The 26,533-nt window shown below is 37.5% G+C and overlaps 1 protein-coding gene across 5 annotated transcripts in view; it reads left to right on the top strand.

The window, feature by feature from the left end:
- The first annotated feature begins 7,443 nt into the window (after positions 1 to 7,443).
- Positions 7,444 to 26,533, top strand: part of PCLO (piccolo presynaptic cytomatrix protein) — a 375,574-nt gene continuing 356,484 nt past the window's right edge. For 4 of the 5 annotated variants that reach the window (XM_046669723.1, XM_046669725.1, XM_046669726.1 and 1 more), the window contains exons 1-3: positions 7,446 to 8,058; positions 14,075 to 15,422; positions 24,149 to 25,555. In XM_046669723.1, coding sequence (XP_046525679.1) covers positions 7,802 to 8,058; positions 14,075 to 15,422; positions 24,149 to 25,555 — 3,012 coding nt within the window. In that variant the 5' untranslated portion in view covers positions 7,446 to 7,801. Of the gene's footprint in view, positions 8,059 to 14,074; positions 15,423 to 24,148; positions 25,556 to 26,533 lie in introns of all 5 variants that reach the window. The other variant, XM_046669722.1, reaches the window with a different exon arrangement.

Below are 26,533 nucleotides of genomic sequence, written 5' to 3'. Positions count from 1 at the left end.
AATCCTCCTGATGGGACACACCCAATGACTCTGCTATCTTCAATCCATAGGGCCTCTGGAGTGGACCTGTATTCCCCATTCCTGTAAGCCACAAAGGTGTACACATCAGAAGTCCTTTGGGCTGGGCCTGGAAGCAGCAAATTTTCGTCAGTGGATCTGGGTCACAAGGCCACACACAACTGAGCAAGAGACGTTGGCAACTGTGGTCGAACTACTTGCCCAAAGGGAAGAAAATGGATGTTGGTGCAGAGTTAGCATCTTTCATCCCATTATGAGATGTGCAAATCCATAAATGAACTATATCCTGTTGTTTTTTTCTTAAGCATGTCTTTCCTATGTATCCAAAAAGCCCCTTGGTTTTAGTTTACCAGATTTGGGTGAACATTTCAAATTCATATTCTTCAGTAAGAGGCCCTAATCTTTCTTGATTCCCCTCTTCAATCATCTAGATTGAAGTGAGTGATATCTCTTTTTCTTTGATTTGCTTTGCCTGTCTAACTCTATTACATATTTTGAAACACGCAGTGACCAGAATTGTACCCTGTATTCCAAATGCAGGTACACTACCATTTTGAACAGAGTAAATCTGTGTCTTTTACCTTTTTCTTCAAAAATCATTTCTGATGATGGCAACCATGTTGCTGATGCCTTTGACTGCATCTTCAGGGAAAAGTCTACACAGATTCCCAAGTGCTTCTTTCATGTCTTCAATCCCATAATTCTGACACTAAAACCCACTGTCCTTTAAAAGCAGTAGTTCTCAACCCAACCTGTATATTACAATCATCTAGGGAGCTTTAAAAAATATGAATGCCACTCCCTTACCCCAAGATTCTAATTTAATTTGTCTGAGATGAGGCCCACCTATTGGTATTTTCCAAAATATCTATAGATAAATGTAATATCCTCTCAGCGTTTTGAACTTGTAAGAGTAATATTTAATTTTTTCCATTGCAGTTTACATATCCTTATTGAAATTAATCCATTCTTTATCTGCTTGCAAACAGACAAGAGACAAACTTCCCAAAGTTTTATCCCATTAGTTTGAAATTAGCACATGAAAAAATTATGTGGCTCTTTGAAAACCATAATAAACCTTGCACTTCAGCACATATGATAATAATGACTGAAACACAGATGTCAGATGTCTTTTGTCCCCCAGCTCCTGTGTATGCATGTAATGTCTATACTATCTATATTTTTAATATATATCAACTTGGATATAAAGCTCTACATCTCTTTCTGTGCCACCCCTCACCCTGCCTCCTCTCAAAAAATCCATGTACAAATGCCTTAGTAATGTGGACTTTTCTGGAATTTGTATGAGAGAGACACAGCTGGGCTTTACCTTGCGCAATTCACAGAAACCACATTGGAGCCTCAGTGACATGTCAGGCCTGCAAAGGCCTGAGGGCTCCATTGCCACTAGAGAGTAGCAGCAAGGACATTTCCATTTCCCCTTTAAAATAAGCAGCCTCACGTCCCTTCCTTCCCTTACATCTTTCTCTACTTTTGTTGTCCAATCCATGCTACTCAACGAATTCAAATTGCTGTATCTTTATTATACAGATCAATTCAGATAAACCCCAGCTTCTCCTCTCAAAATGTCTGAACTCCAATTCATCACTAGGCTTGGGAAAATTGAGTATCCTCTAGTAAATGTGATCCTGACTCCTTTAGAAGTTAATGTGAATATTAACAGGTTTCATTGGCTATATATTAAAGGTATTGTTACATAATGTATAGTATATGTATCATATTAACTTTATAGAATCCTAAAAGTATTTTTGAACCTCCGATTCCAACTGTTTCACCCAGGAATCTTTAAATCTGTAGTGTAGCCACCATCTTGAGTAGGACCTGAAGAGTGTCACCCTTCTCCTCCAGCAGTTTCTCTAATACATTGGTCTTCCTCATGAATAAGTTTTCCATCTTTTTATATAACTTTGTATTTGGATAGCATTACATAGTTCAAAGATCATCTTCCCATATATTTTCTTGTTTGAGGCTTTCACAAAACAAGCATGTAAATATTCAGCATAATTGGGCTTTTTCACATTTATAGTTTAGAAGGGTGGTATCTGGAAATTTTGAACAAATAACTCCAAAAGACAAGTCCAACTGGACAGTAAGTGGGAAAACAGTCACTAGAAGTAAAAGAAGGAAAGGGAACTTTGAAAGATTATGCATAATCAAAATGTGTAAAAACTGGAATATCAGTTAGGTAGTCTAACTAAAATCTCCAAAACTTAGTGACTTAAAATAAGATATTAATTATTAAAGTAACTATTCTTATTCCATGCCATGATTCTTTGGGTTGACTGGGCAGTTCTGCTGGTTCACCAGATTCACTGATGTGACTGCAGCCAGCAGGTACCTCTGCTGAGGCAGGCGCTCCTAGGGGACTCACAGAGGCCTCAGCAGAGAGAGCCGGAGGCTGCGGCGCCTGGGCTCCTCTATTCATGGCCTCCTGCTTCCTGGGCTTCTTCAGAGCATGGAGGTCTCCACCTAAAGGGGGCCAGACTGGAAAGCTAGCCTGAGAAGTTACATGCCCCTCCCACCACATTCTTTTGGTAAAAATAAGGCAGAGATTCAGTTTCAGTCAAGGGGTGAGGAAACAGACCCTGCCTCTTGATGGGGAGTGGGCAGTCCCACTGCACAGGGTAGTGAACACAGGGAGGTATGATTCACTGAGGACCAGTATTGTAACAATCTACCACAGCTGCGCTAATATGGGTCCTAGTTTACCAGTGCATTCACATCTTTTTCTCATTTAATTATCACAAGAACCCTGAGAGGTAGTATATTATTTTCTCCTTTTTCACAGTTGAGGAATCTCAAGTTCTGAAAAACCAATGAGTTACTATCCGAAATAGGTGTAAGATGGCACAGCTAGGATTTAAAGTCAGACATTGTCAACCAAACAGTCACAAAGAATAAGACACGCACATGTCCCGATTTTCCCAGGAGTAGGTTCTGAATTCGAAAGCCTGTTTTTAAAATGGGTGAATAAATAATGCTGAATCATCTATTATAACCTCATCACTTATTAGTAATTCTCAATTTACAAAGTTATATTGAAAACTGCAATAGAAACGAATTTTATTCTTATTGTTGTATACACCCTGTGTCTATAGTAACATATTTTAAATACAAGCAACTTTCTCCTTTATTTTAAATTACAGATTTACTCTAGAATAAGTATAAAGGGAAAGAAACTGGCTGATATTCCAGATGTCAGAATTCAAAAATAAATTTATCAAACTTTTCTCTAAAACACTTCTTATGTTTTTTCCCTCAAAATTGAGAAGCCAATTCATAATCACTGTAATCTCACTTGAATTTCCTCCACTCTAGCGGCAGATTTCAGTTTGAAGCAGAGCTAACAAAAATGGCTGACAGCAGCAATTGAGAAGCAGCTCAACCATAGCAAAAAATGAAGTTGGACCTTAAGCCACTGCGGTTCCTGCTGCACTAATTAACACAATCCTCTCTTACCTTCTATTAGAGAAGGAACATTAAAAGAAGATATGTGCCTAAATAAAAATTGTCACATTCTCTATAGTTATGCAAATATGAATATATACATCCACATGTACACTAAAAATGCCTGGACTTTTAAATATAGAAAGTATAAGAATAGTTTGAGTTTTATCACTCATCACATCACATAAAATCACTGTTATGGTATTGACCACATCATTTTTTTCAGCTTCTTCAGAGGCATTTGTTACAAAACTTTGTTAGCATTTTGATTCCCTAGCTTAACAGGTTGTGTTATTTTTGTTGTTTTAAAAAAATGATTAGTAATAATTACTGGTATTCTTACACCATTAAAAAAACTACAAATTTACTTTGGAAAATATAGAAAATTATAAATAAAAAGTAAGATTATTTAAGGTCCTGCCATTAAATATATATGGGTTTTGTTGGTTGGTTTGTTTGATTTGTTTCCTTTTTTTAATGCAGTTTAGTCATTTCAATTTTTTTGCACATTTATGATTACATAATTTTATGAAAATTTACCCCATGTATACTTTGTGAAATTTTTCCTACGTTATAATGAACTCTCTAAAAGTATTATTTTAAATAAATATCTTCATAAAATACTCTATCTAGTTATACTAGATTTTACTTTTCCTTCTATATTGAGGCAATAATGACTTTTAATTTATGGCTATTATAAATAATAAGGCAGTGAACATTTTTTTCACAAAACCATTTTTGTAACTCAAATGATTTCTTTAGGACTGATTTCCAGAAGTGTATCACAGATTATGACTCTTTTTAAGGCTTTTGATAAGTACTACCAAATTATTTTCCAGAAAGGTTGACTCCAGTTACACTCTCAAATTTAGCTTATGAAAGGGCCTATTTTACAAAACACTCACTAATATTATTTTAATGGCTTTAATAGGGACATAATGGGCACTTAATAAATAATCCAATATTCAGATTATTGCTCGTGAGAGATTAATAAATATATGCTATTTTTAATAGGCTAAATTTATGTAAAGATTATTTAATTGTAGGTTTTGAAAAACGAGTGACATTACATATTTTTCTATATTTGATGAAGACTATTCTAACTTTAATTTGTGCAAAGTCCTCAATTTATTTAATATTGACATGTGACCAGACACAGGTGGTCTGTTTGATTTTATCCCAGGTTGAGTGGGATCTGCCAGGACACAGGCAGACTAGGCCGTCCCATTCCAAGGAATCATTATCTAGTCATGTTTAGCTGTTAACTATCACATTCAGATTGATTCTTATCTACTGAAATAGAAACTGCCTGGGAAAGTGAGACAAGAATTAAAGGAAAGGAAAAGATCTGCTTTTCTGGAGTTGAGAAGTCATTTCAGAAAGACGTAATGGTGGAAACCACAGTGGAGAAAACCACAGTGGAGGTTTTCAGAAATTGATTCATTTTATGACCCACCTATCAGGCTGAGTGAATCAGAGCTGAACTATCAGTTTATTAACTTAAGTCTGAGTTCAAATACAGTCATGTGCCACATAACGACGTTGAGGTCAACGAGGCACTGCATATACGATGGTGGTCCCATAAGATTAGTACCACATAGACCAGGTGTGTAGTAGCCTATACCATCTAGGTTTGTGTAAGTACACTCCATGATGTTCGCACAACAACCAAATCGCCTAACAATGCATTTCTTAGAACGTATCCCCGTTATTAAGCGACACATGACTATAAATGACTATTAAAGTAACTATATAATGAACAAGGAGCAACAAAGCTTTTGAATATAACACTATTAGTTAATTTGCAGAAGGAAACTAATTATGATATTTTTCTAGGTAAGCAAAGAGAAACTCCATAAGTTGTCTACAGCATTGAACTTCTCATCCTTGTACATTTAGAACTCTGAGAATTCATACATAAGGAATGCACGAGGACTCTGCTCTAGTGTGTCTCTTCAGATCAGAAACACCTCCCAAGCACAAGAAACTGTAACCCCAGACGGAGGACTGAAAAACGAAATGTTTTTCAAAACTCAGTTATATAGGTCCCCAAAGGCAAAGTTATTTCAGAAAGTCAATGACCAAAATGCTTTCCAAGTGTCACCATCATATCTCTTATTTTCAAAGTCCATTTACCCTTCCCACCATATATCCCATTTTCCTGTTTTCTGATGATATTTGCTTCTGGGAGAGAGGACGAAAGATGGTAAACACATGTGTTTGCACAATGGTCTATAATATTTCCAACCTACAAATTATGACTTTGTTTAGCCTGTCAACATTCCTTTGCATATTGAGTATCACTTCTTTCTTTCTTATTACTCCACAGGCTCCTTTCCATCTACAAAAGAGGACAATACGGAGTTAACAATACATTTCCTCAGTGTAATCATTATTCTGAGGCTAGAGTTTGAAAGGGTATTCATCGCACCAATTTTTTAAGATTGTGGTCTGTGGATGTGAATACATCAAATATATTTTATTCTCACAAAACTTGAGCGTATTATGAGAAAATGCCCAGCATGTGAATCTTCTTCCTCATCTCCATCTAGAGTGTTATTGATTCCTAGGGCAACCTGGGCCATGGAGCAGTTATTCGTTTTGCCAGAGAAGGCATTACGATTCAAGATTTTGTACCTAATTTTCTTTTTTGAAGCAAACACATTTCTAAAAGGTGTGATGGAAGTGTATTTGCCTCCAAATACGGCCATCAGAACGTCAGGTTGCCTCAACTTGATTTGTTTCTACAAAGTGAGAGCATTCTTCATTTAAATGAATGAAAGTCACACCTCAGTATTATGAGACAATCAAAGTTTATGCAAAGTTTTTGTAGGAACTCAACCAGTAATGATACTTTATCTGACAACTAGCCATGTTTAAAAGCAATAAATGTAGTCACAAATTGTTATAACTGTGCCATTTTTTAGTTTTGATACAAGTGGAATCCACAATATCAAACTATTATAATGATTATTGCAAAAACTGGGAAACTTTCTTTCTAAGCAACTTAACTCATTTCTGTAGAATTTATTCATTCCCAGTTGTTGCCTTTTGATTTTCTTTAACCTCAACAATTGGGACATTAAGTCCACCTTGTTAGGAAAGGTAGGTAGCAAAAACGGGGCTGCAGATCTAGTGCCGAGCTGAAACATTCCCTTCTAAGAAATGTAGTAGCAAGAACAAAGTCTATGTGTTGGGGACGTGTGGGGAGTGGGTCTGAAAAAAGTGGTTATTAGTTACATCGCTGCTGCTAACCAGCTGTGTGACTCTATACAAATTAACTTACCTTTCTGGATTCTTCTGTCCACATTTGTACAGAAAAGGGATTGAACTCATATTTTCAAAGTTTCAGACTACCACAACACTTTAATATACTACAATTTGGATCTTACTACAGGATCCCACCCACAATTTCCCATAATCCTTTACTTTTGTGTAATCCCTTTAGGGAACAACACAGCGCTAAGCATTCAAAAACCTTACCTTTTTACTGACGCCATATCTAGGGTTTTAATCTAATTGTTCTGGGAAAATTCCAAATAAAAGAGGCCAGTTTTAGCTCCTTGTGGGAAATTTTTCCCAAAGGTATCGTTTGTCCTGTTAATTTCCAGTTACCTGAATTCATTCCTAGGATCTTTTAAAATCCTCCCTTAAAAAAAAAAAAATAAAATTGAAACTACAAATCCCATGAATCAAAGCTGGAAGCCGATTCTTCCCCTCCAGCCCCTCCCCGCCCCGCCCCGCTTGAATGTAGTCCACGAGCACTCATCTTAGGGCATCTCGCAATACGCCTGAAAGAAACGTCTCGCTTTTTAGCTGTGCTCTCGCTGGGCTCCTTTAAATCGGTGCTGAGAGAGAGAGAGAGAGAGAGAGAGAAAGGAAGGATCCAGAGCGACGCAGACCGGAGTGGGCGAGGGCGCGGGCGCGGACATCACCTGTTCCAAGAAGGGCATGCGCACTGAGAGGGCGCGGGCCAGGAGGCGGGGCGCGGTGGGAGGGGCGGACGGCGCCCGCCTGGCGCTGCTCAGATCTGCTTTTCTCCGGCTTGGGGCACTGAGGCGGCGTCGGGGAGTTGTCTTCTGCAAAGGTTGCCTGGCGTTGTCCAACATGGAGGAAGCGCCGGCCGCGGGCGTCACCTGCGAGCTGGACTAATTCCCGTCTGGCATTCCGGGCGGCGGTGCCCGATCCAAGCCCAGGGACTCCGCCGCCTGCACGCCCCGCGGCGGACCCCGGCTCCGGTTGCTCCTGGCGCCGCAGCCTTCCCAACGGGGACGCAGCGCAAGGAGGGATCGCGGCGGCCCCGTCTCCCTGAGCCATGGGCAACGAGGCGAGCCTGGAAGGGGACGGGCTCCCGGAAGGGCTGGTGGCGGCGGCGGGAGCCGCCGCTGGCGGAGGAGGGGCTGGCGGGGCGGGGAGCCCCTTGCACACCGTGATCCCGGCTAGCATGGAGGCGGATCTGAGCCAGCTGAGCGAAGAGGAGAGGAAACAGATCGCTGCTGTCATGTCAAGGGCGCAGGGGCTGCCCAAGGGAAGCGTTCCCCCGGCCGCTGCGGAGCCGCCTTCCATGCACAGGCACGCACAGCATGATGTATATGTCCGCGCATATATGTACAGCTTCCCCTGCACATATGTTCCAGTCCGTATGTGCCAGCACAGCAGTACATATATGTCGCCTCCGTTCATTTTATTCTTTCTAATAGGGTGGCGATAAAGAGATCATAAACCTTCTAATGGGCAGAATAAAAATGATGCATTGTAGAGTTTCTGGTGGGATAGTCAAGGGTTGCATTCTTGGAGCTGTGATTTTAGGTTGTGATTTTTGGCCTTTTGGAACCTTTTCCCTCTAGGATGGCCGGGAGAGACGCCCTCCAGTGTTTTGCTAATCTAGAAATCTTCCATTAATACAGAACGAACGTGTTGGGAAATGGATAGAGCTCGGTGGTTTCCTGTCTCTCTTTAAACCTCCTCAGTCATTTGGGGTCTTTTTCTCTGTGAATGAAGTCTAAATATTTCTGTAAAAATACCTTTAATTCCCTTCGCGCTTATTTGTCCTTCCTTCCCACCCTACCCCCAGAGGAGAACAGGAGCTGTTTAGGTAGAAGGGATTCTACCTAATGAATACACCTTTTATAGTCAATGAGGGACCCTAAAATATATTGTGGCATTAAGTAGATGGTTTGGTCACAGCAGAACAGGTGCGGTACATGTGTTTCTGAATTAGCATATGCTGTTTTTTTAAACCACTGCCCTTTATATGCAGAAGTGTCCTACAGTTTATGGAAGAACTTGTGAATCTGTGTTATCTTAAAATAGTTTCCAATACATACTTTTAAAGACAAAGCAAATAAATGACAACTTGCACAGGCAATTGAGAGCTAATCTGTAATATTTGCATATTCATTTCCTCTCTAGCTCTCCATTTTCTTCTTCCTAATAAATTAGTTGTTTTCTAATTAGAGTACTAAGAGGGTATAATCATTGTGCCTGCCCTGCCTTTATTATTGTAAATAAACCCTTGGCCCTCCCTTAGAGAACAGTTCTCTGTCTATGGTCCTGAAACCACTCCTACTGGATGATATCCGAAAGGAAACCTACAGTTTTCTTTTGAGATATTGCAAACACGAAAGAATCTGGATATATAGGTGTAGATTCTTATCGTCTACTTCATAAAATGAAAACATTTAAACTTAAGAACTGTTACGTAAGTATATGCGTATAATTTTGTCAAATAGTTATAATATTAAATTTAATATAGGAGAAATGTAAAATATTTTATGGATAGTGACAATATTTTTCATGTAAAATCTTAAATGCATAAAATCTGTCTGGTAAAAACTCTATTTCCTTGGAGTGAAACACCATTACTAGTAAAAACTAGCTCCTTTAAATTGAATATGTTGCTCTTTATTTTTAAACGAGTAATATATTGGGCTATTTCTTCGGTATAAAGCTTTTTTATCTATTACCTTAAGTAGTACAGCTTATGATATGTACTTTTTTTCGCTACTGGTGAAAACTCGATTTCGAAAAAGTGTTAAATGTTGATATACCAGATTTTCATAGGATAATAACCAGGTATAATATTTTTATTAGCCTTTTAGAAATGTATACTAGCTCTTCTGCAATTTTTCCTAAGAGGCACAAGCAACAGGTTTAGCATGTTGGTTACAAATACCAAGAAAAATGTGAGCTTTGATTTTTAAATTCCTAACTTCTGTTCAGAGGGCGGCTGAAAAATGTTGTTTCAGCCTGTAAAACCACGGTGTTTTATGCAGTATTTCTATCTGATAACATACTTTTAAAGCTTTCCATTGATAATTTTGTCATGGTAGAATTCTTATTAATAGGTAATTTGTAGCCAAAGCAGTTGTTGGTCAAAGTTTCATCCAATTATATATAAATAATACATTTCTGATTTTTGCAACCTGCTTATGTTTTACTGAAAGATTTCTAGAAAATGTACTTAAGTTTTGGAAAGTTGTTATCCTCGTATGTGATAACCAAAGAAATACATGGTTTACCATTTAGATTTTAAGAAATACTTTAGTTTAAATATATATAAGAAAGTATATCCAAATTATCTGAAGTTTTAAGAGATTAAGTGGTGTGAATTAGATATGGTGGGGCTTGACTTTTTTTTTTTTTAAGAGATAAGACTTGAGAGACCTAGGTTCTTATCCTATTAATTTTAACTGACTGGTGGCAGATTATATGTGCTTCTCAGCCATATGTGCCTCAGTCTCCTTTCCTCTAAATAAGGTAAGTGATACTCGTCTTACCTATCTTGTAGAGTAATTTTGAGGCTCAATTAAAAATTGAAATGAAAATTGATCAATTCAAAATTAACAGGGACATGTTTGTTTGAATTTTAATTTGAAGGAACCCTATAAAGAAGAGTAGTACAATATCAGCAGTGAATGGCACTGGCAGTGATGGCTACAGACAAGTTGTATGTTGACTTATTCATCGTTATGAGTTATGTTGATGTATCTGTATTCTTTTACATATGAAGAAGTCAGTGCAATGTTATGGAAAGCCTGCCCTCCACCCCCCATCCCTACTGGGAGTCAGGACACCAGATTTCTGTGACTAACTAGTGTGATAACCTTGAATTAATTCTCTTAGCTTCTTTAAGTCCTGGTAGCCTCTGCAGTATAAAAATGAATACATATTCCTAAAGTTGCTTGTATTTCTAATATTACAAAATTTTATGTGACTCAGCACTGTCAAGTTAAGTGTCATTGCCTGTTTAAAAACATATTTCAGTATTCCAACTGTTTTTACATTCTTACACTTGAATAAATGTTTACCTCAATTGTAGCTGAAACATTTTTTTCTGCTACACTATGAAAGAAAAATTCTAGTCTGGGGCTGACAATAGTAAAATGAAAAGGGAGGTTGTATAAAACATGGGTAGTTACAAGCTAGAAGTTACTGCTCCTGGCTTTTTGATTCATTGTCGGCCCAGGGAAATGCAATTTTATTACTTCTACTCATTCTGTTTTCAGCTACAGATATGTCATATGAGAAGGGCTTTACTGAAAAACACTTCTGATTAGTAGAGTATTTTAGAAGAATTCTGACTGAATCAGTGATTTTCTTTAGCATTCTTTAGGGCCTCCCATACTGGGTAGACACCTCCACAACTGTTTTTCTTCCTAGAGCAACAGGCCAAGTCCAGATTCTAAAATGAATGTGGAAGGTTTCCATTTGTATCTCAGAAAGCCTGTAGAAGAATTTGAAGTGAAAAGAATTCAAGAAACATTAACGTAGAGTAAAACAAAAACCTGATATATTCTTTCATTCCTCCACTCGTTGTTATTCATTCATTCATCAAACAGTGATGTTCATCTACTAGTTACCAGGTTTGGTTCTAGTGATGTAAAGATGAGTGAAACATTCTCTCTCTAGGAGTTCACAGTCTAGTATACAAGACACAGATTGCATTTTAGTCATTTTCTTTTTGAACAGAACAGCTGTTATACCAAATAAAAATTCACCAAAAGACCATAGTTAGTGAAAATATCTTTATATTTTCGGTCAGTAGTAAGCCTATATCTTTTCTTAATGATTGTCTTTCTGTTTCTCACTTCCAGATCTCCATGTTTTACATTTTATTTACATAATTATAGCAACTAAAACTAAGGGATCTTTATAGCTATGTAGGTATTTTAATCACGGGATTCTATAATATAATACAACTTATATTTATAGGGAGTACATGCAATTATAATTTCGCATGCAAGCAGCTTGCCTAAATTTCTTTGTTTATTATTATCACAAATATTTGATATTCACAGTTTTTTAAAATTTTGTACGTATGTTGGTAGGTGAAATAATATCATAAAAACAGAATAGAAATAGAATAATGCGAAGATCTGAACGGTGGAACTTTTTGGAAATGATCTGTTTTAGATTGTCTGCTGTGGCTCTTCTAGCTTCACATGGAGGAGAGCACATAGGGCTATAAAGAAACACTCAAAATTATTTGCCCCAAATGGAGATAGGTAGCAATGCATTTAAAAGATACCTTAGAACTGTTGTTAGGGTAATGATTTTAGTTCCTTAGTTTAAGTTCCTTAGTTCCTTTCTTTAGTTTAAGAAAAGACTTCAGAGACATGATAATAGCTAAAGTTTTTGTAACTTTTTTCCTGGAGGAAATTGCCAGAACTAAGACTTCTATTTATTCACCTTTTTTAGAAAATCATTTTGTGCATGCATTGTCATTTTATGGATTATTTTATTTCTGACCCTGGCTATTCAGAAATAATGCTTCTTTTTTTCTTTCTACTATGGCTTACATCTTGATGTATATTCAAATTTCTGTGTCATTAGGGGAATTTCAAAAACTTAATTCATATTGAGTACTAAATGATCTGAAATTTAAAATTTATGGTCTGGTTTGTTAGCAGGTATATTTTGAGAGAACAAATTAAAACCTATAGAACTTCATTGTGATCATCTCGTATTTTAAATGCTACTGAATCACTGTTTCTTTCCCCTTTTTTCTTTTAATTAAAAGGAAATAATTTTTTTCCAAAATTAAAAAGCAATATATATCAAACAAAATACTTATAATTTTATTTTTTTCATAATTCTAATGCAGCATGTTCTCATTAGTTGCAACTTTATCATTAAGAATGGCTTATTTAAAAAATTAATATGCTTGATGTTTGGCTAAAAGTATGTATAAGAAAAACTATTTTAATTCTTTAACCGTAGTCATTTAAAATTGATCACTTTTCCAAAACTATTTTAAAAGATCCATCATATTTGTCTATGAATTAAAAGAAATCTTGCAAATTAATTACTTGTTACATTTTTAAATCAACATCAAAAATAAATAATATTACTAATAATCTAACAATGGCAATAGTAAATGCTATAGAAAACATTCAGTACAGAGGCCATTATGTATTTTCTTCATCCGAGGAAAGTAACAATACTTTTCAAAAGTGGGGTCACAATCGGCTTATTGCTGTTTGTGTACCAGGCTATATCTCAAGATGCTTTAAATATCTATTGTGACTTTGCATACAGATCTCAGATTAAGAATTAGTTATTGGAAAAATAATTAAATGATATGATACTATTCTTTCATAATAAAGATGCAATTATTTCTGGAAAATTTCCAATTAATCAGAGTAGGAATTCTCATTCTGTAAAATTTAGTAAGGATAATATTTGATGGATAGTACCGTTTTAGACGGAATGGGTAAGATTGAATAGATTCTCAACTTTCTCAGAGTCCTTGGAAAGACATCATGTAACCTCCTTTGCTAGACATTCCCCTGATGTCCGGTGTATGCCTTATGCAACTAATGTAACTTCTCATAATCAAGTAAAAAACAAACAAACAAAATAGTCGCAGCAAACTCCCACGTTTTAAAGTGAATATTTTTATTTTTTAGTGATGCTGGTATTTGGGAGACTAACAATATGCGTTGACCATAACTTTTGATCAAAAAGGATATACTGGGGCTGGCTCCGTGGCCCAGTGGTTAAGTTCGAGCTCTCCACTGCAGGCAGCCCAGTGTTTTGTTGGTTCGAATCCTGGGCGCGGACATGGCACTGCCCATCAAACCACGCTGAGGCAGCATCCCACATGCCACAACTAGAAGGACCCACAACAAAGAATATACAACTATGTACTGGGGGGCTTTGGGGAGAAAAAGGAAAAAAAAAAAAAAAGAATATACCCTGTGAACATGAATGTACTGGGACATAGTGTTGTGTTGAGTTAATATATCTAATTAGGATTTAAGTATGGTCAGATTCTATTAAATGTAAATGCAAATTATTTTTATTGTAAGTACTTTCGAACTAGGTATCTTAATTTTTCATTCCTCATAGTAGCAAGTACTGTTTTTCCCCCCTTTTTTCACCTCCTTGTTGAAAATCTCTACACATTTAAAGAAAGGAACAGAGACGTTAAAAAGTTTTATGATCATTTACAGGATGTTGCAAAAATGGATTCTAGTTGTATTTACACATAATTTTGAGGGTGTAAGAAAGTAATAGGTTTTTAATATTATTTTGAGTTGGGATCATTTCCATTATTTTCACTTCTTTTTGTTTCACTCTCTAGGAAACAAGAGTTGGATAGTAGTCATCCTCCAAAGCAACCAGGAAAACTGCCGGACCCTGGGCGTCCAGCTCAGCCTGGTCTCAGTAAAAGCAGAACTACAGACACTCTGAGGTCAGAGCAGAAATTGCCTGGAAGGAGTCCTTCCACTATTAGCTTGAAAGAATCAAAGTCCAGAACTGATTTTAAGGAAGAGCACAAATCTAGTATGATGCCTGGCTTCCTCTCAGAGGTTAACCCTTTAAGTGCTGTCTCCTCTGTTGTAAATAAATTCAGTCCTTTTGATTTGATAACAGACTCTGATGCCTCCCAGGAAGAAACTACCAAGAAACAAAAAATAGCTCAGAAGGAACAAGGAAAACCTGAAGGAATTGTAAAGCCTCCACAACAACAGTCACCCAAGCCAATTCCTAAGCAGCAAGGACCCGTGAGGGCCCCACCTCAACACGATGGCTCTCTCAAATCAGTATCTTCTCAGCAACCAGAAAAAATTAAATCACAACCTCCAGGGACAGAAAAGCCAATTCAAGGGTTTGCCCAGTCTCCTCAGACAGACCAGGCCAAATTGCCACTTCAAAGAGATGCAGCGAGGCCTCAGACTAAACAGTCAGACACAGTAAAAGGAGAATCAGTTAAAGCCTCAGTACAAAGTCCATTCAAACCAACAGTTCAGCAAGCAAGTCCTGCGAAACCTCCAGCCCAGCAGCCTGGACCTGAAAAACTTTCCACGCCACAGCCTGGGCCTGCAAAGCCCTCAACTCAGCAACCAGGGCCAACAAAGGCCCCAGCTCAACAGCCAGGTCCAGCAAAGCCCTCACCTACACAGCCTGCAGCAAAACTCCCAGCCCAACCACCAGCAACAACAAAGCCTGCAACTCAGCAGCCCAGGCCCAAGTCTCCAGCTCAGCCTCCTGGGCCTGCAAAGTCTCCAGCTCAGCAGGTTGGGCCCGGAAAGACTCCAGCTCAGCAGCCTGACCCAGCAAAGCCCCCTCCTCAACAGCCTGGCCCAGCAAAACCCCCTCCTCAACAGCCTGGCCCAGCAAAGCCCCCTCCTCAACAGCCTGGCCCAGCAAAGCCCCCTCCTCAACAGCCTGGCCCAGCAAAGGTCTCAGATCAGCAAGCTATAAAACCGGTAAGCCGAACAGGAGCTGGGAAACCTCTGCAGCCACCGACTTCTCCATCTGCAGTACAGACTCCAGTACAAGGCCTCCCTAAAACCATCTGTCCTCTTTGCAACACCACTGAACTTCTGTTGCATGTTCCAGAAAAGGCCAATTTTAACACATGCACTGAGTGTCAAACTACTGTCTGTAGCCTCTGTGGTTTTAATCCCAATCCTCATTTAACCGAGGTGAGTAGATTTATTCAGTGTGTCTGAACTCTTAAACTATATCATCGTCTTCTACGAATGGTGCTTAGTTTATAGCTGATATGCCAGCATAACATTGTTTTTCTCCGGTTCTTTCCTTCTTTCCCTCCTTCCTTCCTTTTTTCTTCTCTGCCAATTGTAAATTAGAATTTTTTAAAACAGTTTCTCCAATAATAAGCCCAAAATATTGCCACGGTTTCTGATATATTTGGCAGATAAAGTAAATATGAGTTGATTGAAAGATGCAGAGCATTTACTCATTGCACTCTGTGTAAGATCCACGCTATTTATTGTGTACTAAATGTTGATATTACTTTAACTTTTAAATTCTTATTCCTCCCTACCAAAATTCTGATACTCTTAACTGGGATCATATTTGTGGTGGGGAAAAAAGTAGACAGTGTTTTCAAATTCTAAATACAATTTTAATCTAAAATTGAACACACTTTTTCAAACTGCACGGGCCTCTTTCCCTGCGAGTGATTTTAGTATCCCCTGTGAGAGCATGCTTTCCTCATTCGTTGAGAGTCATTAATAACAGCGTAAGTCAGTTCATAGACAGAAGAAGTCATTAGCGCAGGTTCAGCACTGATGGGTGTCTTCTCAAAAGAAGCTCAGAGTCTGTCTCCATGTCTTTAGGTAAGCCTTTCTGACATAACAGATCATAGAGGGGCCAGTAGTAACAAAAATGAGTTCAAGGTTGTTTACTCTGATTGAGGATACAAAGTAGTTCTCAGCAAGTCAGCACTTAATGTTAATGTTAACTCAGCACTTAAAGGCCCTGAATAAAACAGCATTTTAATAGGTAGAGATTTGGGGACATTTGGGGAGAAGGGACAAAAAGGACAAGAGAGCAGAAAAACTCAGAAATTCTCTGGAGTTAAGAAATAATACAGTGAAAATGGGATAGTAATATAAATAAAGTGAGACTAAAGAGGCTTAGGGTCTAAAAGAATATATTTTTAAAAGAAATCTGGTAGCCCTTACCCGAGGAGAAGGTCCATCTGGAGGACAGCTGTTAGGGGGCTGTATGTGCATCATGTTTGCGAACAGCCCAGGGAAGAACTGCCAGCAGGCAGTGAGGATTACGAGATTTAAACATCTCTGAGAGAGGAGACTTGTTATGAATGAAATCTCTGTTATGGCAATAACAACAATGATGATTATTGGTAGCTGTTGCATTAGTTTGGATACTCACTGTGATGAAAAATGAAAATGATGTACATTTAAAATGTGTCAGCCTCTGGTGGTTTTCTAAAGTACCTTTTACTCTTTTAACCAGAAGTTATACCGAGTACCTTAGCTTTTGAAAGAAGCCATTCTTTAGGGGTAAAATTGCAATTAATAAGAACATGCATTGAAGTTAAGGAGGAGAACAGATTATAGTTTTTTTATGTATTGGTAGCTTTTTAAATTTTAGTGAAGATATGTTTCTGCCCATAGTATACTATCTTGATAAGAATGTGCAGTAATAATGACTTCAAACAGCATGCTGTGGCAGGTGTCCCACATGTAAAGAAGAGGAAGATGTGCATGGATGTTAGCTCAAAGCCAGTCTTCCTCACCAAAAAGAGGAGGATTGGTGGCAGCTGTTAGCTCAGGGCTAATCTTCCTCAAAAAAAAAAAAAAAAAAGTTTGTCATGTTTTCATGGCAATTTATAAGGCAGAAACATGTAGTTGGACATTCAAGCCACATATATTGTGAATACTTAACTATATGGAAGACATTTTACTACATGTTTGGTAGGATATAATGATAAACTAAAACAATGCTGATCTTAACATGATGAAAATGTACTTGGTTAGATAATCCACGCACAAGGAAATACAATATGTGGTCAAATGATAAGAGCTGTGAGAGATATGAACAAATATTGTGGCACTTCAGAGGAGGAAGTGTCATTTCTAGTGGGTAAGGTTAAGAAAAGCTTCATGGAGAAATTGGCGTTTGAGCATATATAAGGATGGATACTATTTCAACAGATAAAGGACATGAAAGGGGTAATGATTTGGTCCAAGACCTAGAGCCACAATAATGCAGAGTGTATTTAGGAGTCAGGGATAAATCTAGGTTGGCTGAAATGGTGGGGAAGAAATCAGCAATGAGATTGGAGAGAAAATGAAGTCAGATTTTGGCCTTCCACATTTTGCAGGCAGCGATGAGTGCTCTCCTTTATGAAACTTGCCTTAATTAATCTAGTTATACAGTCATTCCTTCATTCATTTGACAAATTTGTATCAAATACCTAGTGGTGAAGCACCAATGAGTGCTATGACAGAATCAAGTATTCTTTAGGTAGGGAATCTTTCTTTAACCAGAAAATAGGGGAAATAAAAGTTGATATAAGAAAGAAAGAAAAAAAAAAGTATGTATATGAAAAGTAACTTTGTGTAGGCCTTTTCAGTTCACATAGTTCTTTTCTTTTTGTTTTATTAAAATAAAATTTCCAAATAATTGTATAGGCATATATTCTGTTTTCTCCGTTATACTAATGAGAAAACTGGTGATCAAGTGGTTACTATGGTTAATTTACGTGTTAGGATCACCCTAGTAGTAAGTAACCAAGTAGAACCCAAACCAAATCCATTTATTCATGATAGGAAGAGAGATAAAGAACTATGAGGTCAAAGGAAGAAACCATCACTGTCAGCAGGGATTGCCACAATGATCTTCGTGGAGTATTTGAGCGTGAATCTGGAGAATAATAAGAATTTGGACACATGTGAAAGGAGTTGAAAATGTAGGGGCAGGTAGAAGGCCTCACTAGCTAAATAAAGGAAAGCATCCCCATTATTGATCAGCTGAGTTTGGGCAAGCCATTTACACTTTCTGTAACAATGACATCATTTAAAAAAAAAAACAAACAACGTGTTCTCAGCCAAACGCTTCGGGTTGTTAGGAGGATTAACTGAACATTTGCATGAGAAGGTATTTTTTAAATACATGAAGTGCTTTTGAAGTTGCAATATAATGCAACATGGATTTAATATTTTAAACAGACTTGACTTTTAAAGTTTACTCTCAACTTGTTTTCTACGTAGATACAATATCATAAGTTGTTGGGTTCTAAGGTAGCAATCAAAAGCCATTTGATCTACATTGTTAATAGTAACATTTCATTTTAACTTTCATATTTTTCCCATAAGGAAAAGTGTAATCTGAGTTCTAAATTCTGAACTCTAGGAAGGCATCTTCCCTAAACCTGTCCACCAAATGGCCAGTGCCTCAAACTCTTGAGTTATCAGGAGGTCAGAGTTAGGAAGTTAGAGCTCTGGATAGAGGCTGAGAGCTTCTGTTTCAAGAGATAAGGCATGAAGTTTTGGGAATGCTCACCACTTCCAAACTGTTACATGTATCCATGAGAAAGTGAACTTCTCTGCAATTTTTGAAGACGACGTAACACTCTGGGTCAAATTGTCCTCAAATATTCAGATTGAATAAACAAACAGTTTTTCCATGCAAGATAGGGGCAGGGCCTGGACGTTCTTTAGTACTTTAGTTTATATGAATTTATCATTTTCAAGTTTGATGTTTATATGCAAGTAAGTCTCTATATTATTAATGTTGTAGTCTATGGGTAAAATAGAATACAGGTCTCTTGTATCACTCTCAGGAGAGTTTCTCTGATATTTTGTTACCACACATCAGAGTTATGACTATATTTGCCTATGGTCATCCTGGCTCTTAAGTGACTAAGCCTGGAGAGGAAAAGCCGGAGAGGTATCAACACTCAGACACAAGTTTTAGGGAAGGGAACTTTTACTTTCTTAACTAAATTTGTCAGCTCTCTCCCACCCTGCCTGGCTGACACACACACACACATCCTAGATAACCGAAATATCTGTGTGAAGAGGATGGCATTTAGATTAACTGTCCTCTCTGGTGGCTGTCAAGACGTGTGCTGTTTCAAATAGACCTTAAGAATCCACTGACTCTAAGCCTAGAATTAGATGCCGAGAGGAGATTGTAGCTGTATCTCTTCTTGCTGGTCCGTTAATGGAATAAATCTCAACATTACAGGTTCTCTCTTTGGGCTTGTTTTCTGACAGAGAAACTCAACATTTGCTTTCTGAGTAGTAACAAAAGTAATTTTCGTTGTTGTTTTTGTTGATTTACTTTATTTGTTTTAATACTAGCCTGGGCAAGATAGATTTAGGGAGACATTTAAAGACTTGCCCCTAATGTCTGATAATTCTCCTGGTTCTTATGAAATTTTGTAATATATGCAATGACTTGCCATTTTTTAGAATGTTGACAATGAACCAAATATTAATTATGCAGGTGGATTTAGATTTTTTTTGCCGTATTACTTTTGGTCATTATGGCCCATGTATTAATCAGTCTCTTGGCTGAAACCAGATATTTTATGTAACAAAAACATGGCCATCTTTCAGGAGCTAAACAAACAAACACACACACATAGACTTGCATATAAACTCTCTCCACTTATTAAAAAACAAAACAGAATGAAAAATGACTGAAATTCTTCAGGTTGGCAAAATGGCTCAACTGGCCACTTCTTTTAGGTGGCCTGCTGCTTCTTCTTTTGAGGAGAAAAAGGAAAAATAAAATCTTAAAAAAAAAGAATTATAGTGGGAACGAATAGGACAAGTTAACAAGTGGGAAGAAAGTAAGAACCCAACAGATTTTATTATACAAGGACAGGATGAAAACATGATTGAAGAAAATTTATTCAACAGTTAATGTGAATAGCATGAACATGAGCAAATATAAATTCTTAACATTATGTTTGTTCTTTTGATGTTCCATTCTTCCAAGTACTATGTTATGTTGTTGAGCAGAGATTCTGTTATAAATCTTACGTAGACTTTATGTTTAAAATTTCCAGTTTGGAGCACATTGAGGGGTGAATGTTAGTCATTATGCCTTCTGGACATTTTTTTTGAGAGGTTTACAGTTCTGTTTTGAAGCTAAATAGATTAATAATAGTTCTGAGCAGGAATGTGCTGTAATTCTGGAACCCCAGCATTTGCCGACTCACCTCATTGCTTAGATATATCAAGTTAATTATCTGGAATTATTATTGAAGACACATTCAAAAGTCACAATTATAATTTTTTAGTAAGCAATATTTTTGATGCTTTTTTTGAAAGTGGCACCATTAATCGAAACTCTATGTGAAGTTCACAATTAAACCTTCAAATGGTACCTCTTGAAACATCTAAATAAGACATTTATGATTATCCAGCAAAGGCCTTAGCTAGGTTGTATTAATATCTTTCACAGTTCTGATCCATAACAAAGGCTCAACAAAAGGGAACCCAGGGATTGGATTAAGCAGGAAGATGTGTTTTGGTAATTATATGCAGGGCTACATTAGAATACGCAGTGACCTCAGAATGAGCAGAAATACTGTCTGACCACTCTCCTACCCTCATTCATGTAGCATATTAAGTCAGAAGACTGAAGGAACAACTTTATATTTTTCTTTCATTCCTTTCCATAGAGTTAATTGAATTAAAGTAGCTTATTAAACAATTGTGTCTCTAGACCTTGAATTCTATTTATGCACTTTCTGTAAGTAAGGCGATATGTGAGGAAAGCAAAAGATGGCTATTTTTCCTTATTTGTTATATAAAATCAAGAATTTAGGAATAATTGAGCCATGACATTTATCTAATGTATTAGATTCTTTCATTTTAATTCTTGTATATTGAAGCTAAGAGTCTTTCTGGACGCACTGATATAATCGTAGGCTTCCCCGGTATTATTTCTTGTATTTCTCCCGTCATTTATCAAATGGATGCGGATGATTAGCATGTAATGTTAGGGAGTGGGTACTGCTTGTGAGAGGGGACCCATGAAGTTGTTTATGAAATGTTGGTGGAAGGCTTCTTCTCTGAATCAGGCTTGGTCTTGGATATTATCAGACTTCTGTGGCATGGAGAAGAAGTGCTAAGGACTAAAATCTTCTAAGGTCCTCATTCATAGCTATAGTGGAATGAAGACCCAGTCGTGCAGAACTAGGGGAACCAACTATAGTATAGACATGGATACCACATGGAACTGGCCACAAGTGTCTGAGGCAATGATGGTAGTCAGCTCAGGTTCATCTCTGCTCACAGTTAAAGATAAAACGGTTAATTTTGGAAGTGAAACAAGGTAGTAATTGTCTCCAGGCAGGGAAAATATGTATTGTTAGGAGGTGGGGTAATTATGGGGGACTCCTTCAGTTTGAATCAAAATGGGGATAGATTGTCCATGGCCAGAATTATAGGGGAGGGTTCTGGGGAGAGTGGCAAACAACCAGAAAATGAAGGCAGAAGCCTGCTGTACAAGCAGGGTAAGCAGTGAGGATTAGCAGAGTAAACACAGAGATGCTGTAGCTTGAAGAACACAACATTTTTAATTAATTTAATTAATCCAAACCAGCTCAAAAAATATTTGTGAACATCTTCCTTATCCATTCATCCCTTGATGGGCACCTAGGTTGCTTCCAAGTCTTGGCTATTGTGGATAATGCTTCAGTGAACATAGGGGTGCCTGTATCTTTATGCCTTTGCCTTATCAAGTTCTTTGGATAAATGCCCAGCATTGGGATAGCTGGATCATATGGTAGATCTATTCTTAATTTTCTGAGGATACTCCATTACTGCTTTCCATACTGGCTGCACCAATTTTCAGTCCCACCAGCAGTGTACAAGGGTTCCCTTCTCTCCACATCCTCTCCAACATTTGTTGTTTCCTGTCTCGTTAATTATAGCCATTCTGACCGGAGTGAGGTGATACCTCACTGTAGTTTTGATTTGCATTTCCCTGATAGCTAATGATGTTGACCATCTTTTCATATACCTGTTGGCCATCTGTATATCTTCTTTGGAGAAATCTCTGTTCAGATCTTTTGCCCATTTTTTAATTGGATTGTTGGGGTTTTTTTTGTTGAGCTGTATGAGTTCTTTGTATATTTTGGATATTAACCCCTTATCTGATATGTGGTTTGCAAATACCTTCTCCCAATTGTTAGGTTGTCTTTTCGTTTTGTTGATGGTTTCCTTTGCTGTGCAGAAGCTTTTTAGTTTGATGTAGTCCTATTTGTTCATCTTTTCTTTTGTTTCCCTTGCCCGGTCAGACATGGGACTTGAAAATATGCTGCTCAGCCCAATGTCATAGAGCGTACTGCCTGTGTTTTCTTCTAGAAGTTTCATGGTTTCGGGTCTTACATTCAAGTCTTTAATCCATTTTGAGTTGATTTTTGTTCATGGTGTAAGGGAATGGTCTACTTTCGTTCTTTTGCATGTGGCTGTCCAGTTTTCCCAACACCATTTATTGAAGAGACTCTCCTCTCTCCATTGTATGCTCTTGGCTCCCTTGTCGAATATTAGCTGTCCATAGATGTGTGGGTTTATTTCTGGGCTCTCGATTCTGTTCCATTGATCTGTGGGTCTGTTTTTGTGCCAATACCATGCTGTTTTGGTTACTATGGCTTTGTAGTATATTTTGAAATCAGGGAATGTGATACCTCCAGCTTTGTTCTTTTTTCTCAGGAATCCTTTGGCTATTCGGGGGTCTTTTGTTGTTCCGTAGACAAAGAAGTTTTTAAAAAGTTTAGGAATGATTAGTTCAGTCTCTTTTGAAAAGGAAATTGTTTGCAAATAAAAAGTATGCTGTTTGCTAGGCTAACACTTCACAGTTTTGTACTGTGGGAAACCTTTTCTTGTACCTCTGCTTTGTATATGTAGTTTTTCACTGTGTGGAATTCTATACAAAGAACCTCAGCGCTAAATTGGTAACGGTTATTTTGAGTGGAGAAGATTGGATCATGTAGAATTTGCCATTCTAAATTACTTTGGTAATATTTAAAATTTTGTGTTGTGAACATATATTATTTTGGAATTAAAAAAGGTAAATGTTAAACATAGGTACTTTTAAATTATCTTCTAGTATATAGTATCAAGTTCAACATCTCCTTTTCACAATGGATACTATATGAAAAGAGCAGATGCCCTTCCGTATATCTTATGTGTATACATATCTCACCAGTCAAATAGGCATATTGCTTACTTATATTGCTCTTTACAGTATATTCATAAAATTTATAAGGAAACAATGTTTTCTCTGTTAGATCATGCTATTAGATAATTTGAAGGAAATTTTTTTTTTTTATTTTCTTAGCAGAGAATTTTCTCTTTCAAACCCATCATGGTTAATAGTTTTTGTTTTCACACCTTAGATTATGTTGTCTTGGAGGGGTCAGTAATGCTCTGCTATTTTAAAAAATTAGCAGCGTGTTAGTAATTTGACAAGCATACTCTGGGTTGTATAAAAACTGTTTACCAGCTGTCACTAGAGAAAATATGTCACATAACTGATTTATGGAATCTAATATGTTATAACTCGGGTTTTTTTGATGATATATGGTTTTTTATTTCTGGGAGTAATCAAACTTTGAGTAAGTTGAAGGCAAAGAATAACAAAATTATCGTTAGAAGAAAAATACAACTCTTGATTTTTGCTTTTTATTTTCCTTAAAATATAGAATGCTTAAGTCTCTGAAGTTTATTAATTATATTTTAATGTAATTAACATTTTAATACTTTAATATAAATTAATTAAAATAATTTGATGTATATTTTATGTTTCAAATGATGAGAAACATAGTTTCAAATGGTACCATGCCTTTTTAAAAATGTTTTTGTGTTTTTACATTGTTATTATCTCAGTGACCATTCTTTTATATTATTTCTAGATAAAAGAGTGGCTCTGTTTAAACTGTCAAATGCAAAGAGCTCTAGGAGGTGATCTGGCTTCAATTCCATCATCACCCCAGCCCAAACCGAAGACTGGTCCTGCTATTCCTAAGAGAGGAGTGAGCAAACCATCCCCACAGTCACAGCAGATTTCTCCAAAGAAGGATACTGCACCCAAACAGGATATCTCAAAGGCACCTGAGTCTAAAACGCCCCCACCACCAGTGAAACAGCCAGCCCTTCATGGTTCTCCCCTAGTCATGGCTAAGCAATCTCCCATGGCAGAGTCCCCATCCAAGCCAGCCCCTCCCAAAGAGCCTTCTGTCCCGTCTGAGCAGGCCAAGATCCCCATGGCTGATGATAAACCAAAGCAGCCCAAGAAGGTAAAGCCAGCCATAGACACTGTGTCTTCATCGTCAACAGAAACAAAACCTGACATTCCAACCTCCAGAGTACAGTCACAGGGTCAAGAAAAAACAACCCCTGCTCTAAAAACAGACTCTGCCAAACCCTCACAGAGTTTTCCACCAACAGGAGAGAAAGTCACCCCATTTGATTCTAAAGTCATACCTCGTCCTGCATCAGATTCGAAAATTATTTCACATCCTGGGCCTAGTTCAGAGGGCAAAGGTCAAAAACAGTTTGATTCAGTTCAAAAGAGGGAAGAACCCAAGAAAGCACAAACCAAAATAAGTCCTAAGCCAGATGCAAAGCTGATGCTAAAAGGGTCACCAACACCCCTGGACCCACGACCTACCACTGGCCAAACTGCCCCCGCATCTCAACAGCCCCCAAAGCCTCAGGAGCAGTCGATACGTTTCAGTCTCAATCTGGGAAGTATTACTGATGCCCCTAAATCACAGCCCACAACTCCTCAAGAAACTGTGACTGGAAAACTCTTTGGGTTCGGAGCATCAATCTTCAGCCAGGCATCAAATTTAATCTCCACAGCAGGTCAGCCTGGATCTCATTTACAAAGTGGGTCAGGGGCCCCAACAAAACAAGGCCTTCCTCCTTCACAGCCACCTCCTTCTCAGGGGCCACCCAAACCCACAGATCAGGTACCACTAGCACCTGCAAAGGTTATGCCTGTGGAAAAGGAAACAAAAGCTCCAGTAGCTGAAAAATTAGAGCCCAGAGCTGAACAAGTTCCAACAGTAAAAAGAACAGAAACGGAAAAAAAGCCTCTGCCTATTAAGGATAGCAAACCTTCAACGGCTGAGCCTCAAAAAGCTGTCCTTCCCTCTAAACCAGAGAAAAATCCCAAACCAGAATCAGCCTGTCCTCTCTGCAAAACTGAACTCAACCTAGGTTCTAAGGATCCTCCTAACTTCCGCACTTGCACTGAATGCAAGAATCAAGTGTGTAACCTCTGTGGATTTAACCCGACACCACACTTGACTGAGGTAAGTGATGTTATATTACATATGGATGTGACTATATTGTGTTTATTCTGAAATATTTTGGTAGCCAAATTGCTGAGTAAAAAATACATTTCTGGTAAAGAAAATAAATCAGTATTGATATCTTAGAAGTTTCAATTACTTGCTACAGGCTTCCCTGCTTATTAAAAGTTCATGCAATTTGTACTTTTCTGGGTTAATGTACCAGGAGTAAGAAGGTGAAATAAGCTGACAACTTAAAATAACAATTATCCCAATCCTTTATGAATTAACGACCTATAGTTTTGGAGGACTATCTGATTTTCACTTATAAACACCAAATAAGGGTTGTAATTTACTGTCGCCAATATCCTGATCCTTCCGGTCTCTTTAATACATTAAAAAAAGAAGTTTGGTTGCAGATCCATAAACAAACAACATTAGATCTGTTATTTTACAAAAATTATTAAGAACTTTGTGTAAGTTAATAATGTCTACTAGAACATATTGGTTCAACTATATTATGCCTAGACTTTTTGTAATTCTATTTGAGGTACAATCTGGCATAAATATAATAGAGCGCTTCATTAAGAACTGTGGAAAGAAAAAAAAGATATCTGGATTTCAGTGACTAATGTCAAGGAAATTTATTTTTTTTCGGGGGGGGGATGACAAGAGCAGTTTTTCCACAATGTAAATGACCAAAAAGCAGATGGCAAATTTCTACCTAATACACTTATAAAAAATGAATCTATAGGCATTAGTAATGTGTTAGGACTATTAGAATATCTGGATCTTGAGAGACTGAGGGGTTAGACAACCGCTGCTGTCTATTTAGATAAGTAACAAGCTTTTTAATAAAGATTTTGTGGTTGGATTTAAAATAATTGTTTATTGCTTTTTATAAAAACAAAACTACTTAAGGATTATTTTATTCCACTCTCTTGATTTTGTAATTAATTGGAATGGAAAATTGAACAGATTTTTAGCAACTATTCAAAA

Source organism: Equus quagga, chromosome 8 (assembly GCF_021613505.1).
Source record: "Equus quagga isolate Etosha38 chromosome 8, UCLA_HA_Equagga_1.0, whole genome shotgun sequence".
Classification (NCBI taxonomy): Eukaryota; Metazoa; Chordata; class Mammalia; order Perissodactyla; family Equidae; genus Equus; species Equus quagga.
This window is presented reverse-complemented; position numbering and strand designations above follow the sequence as displayed.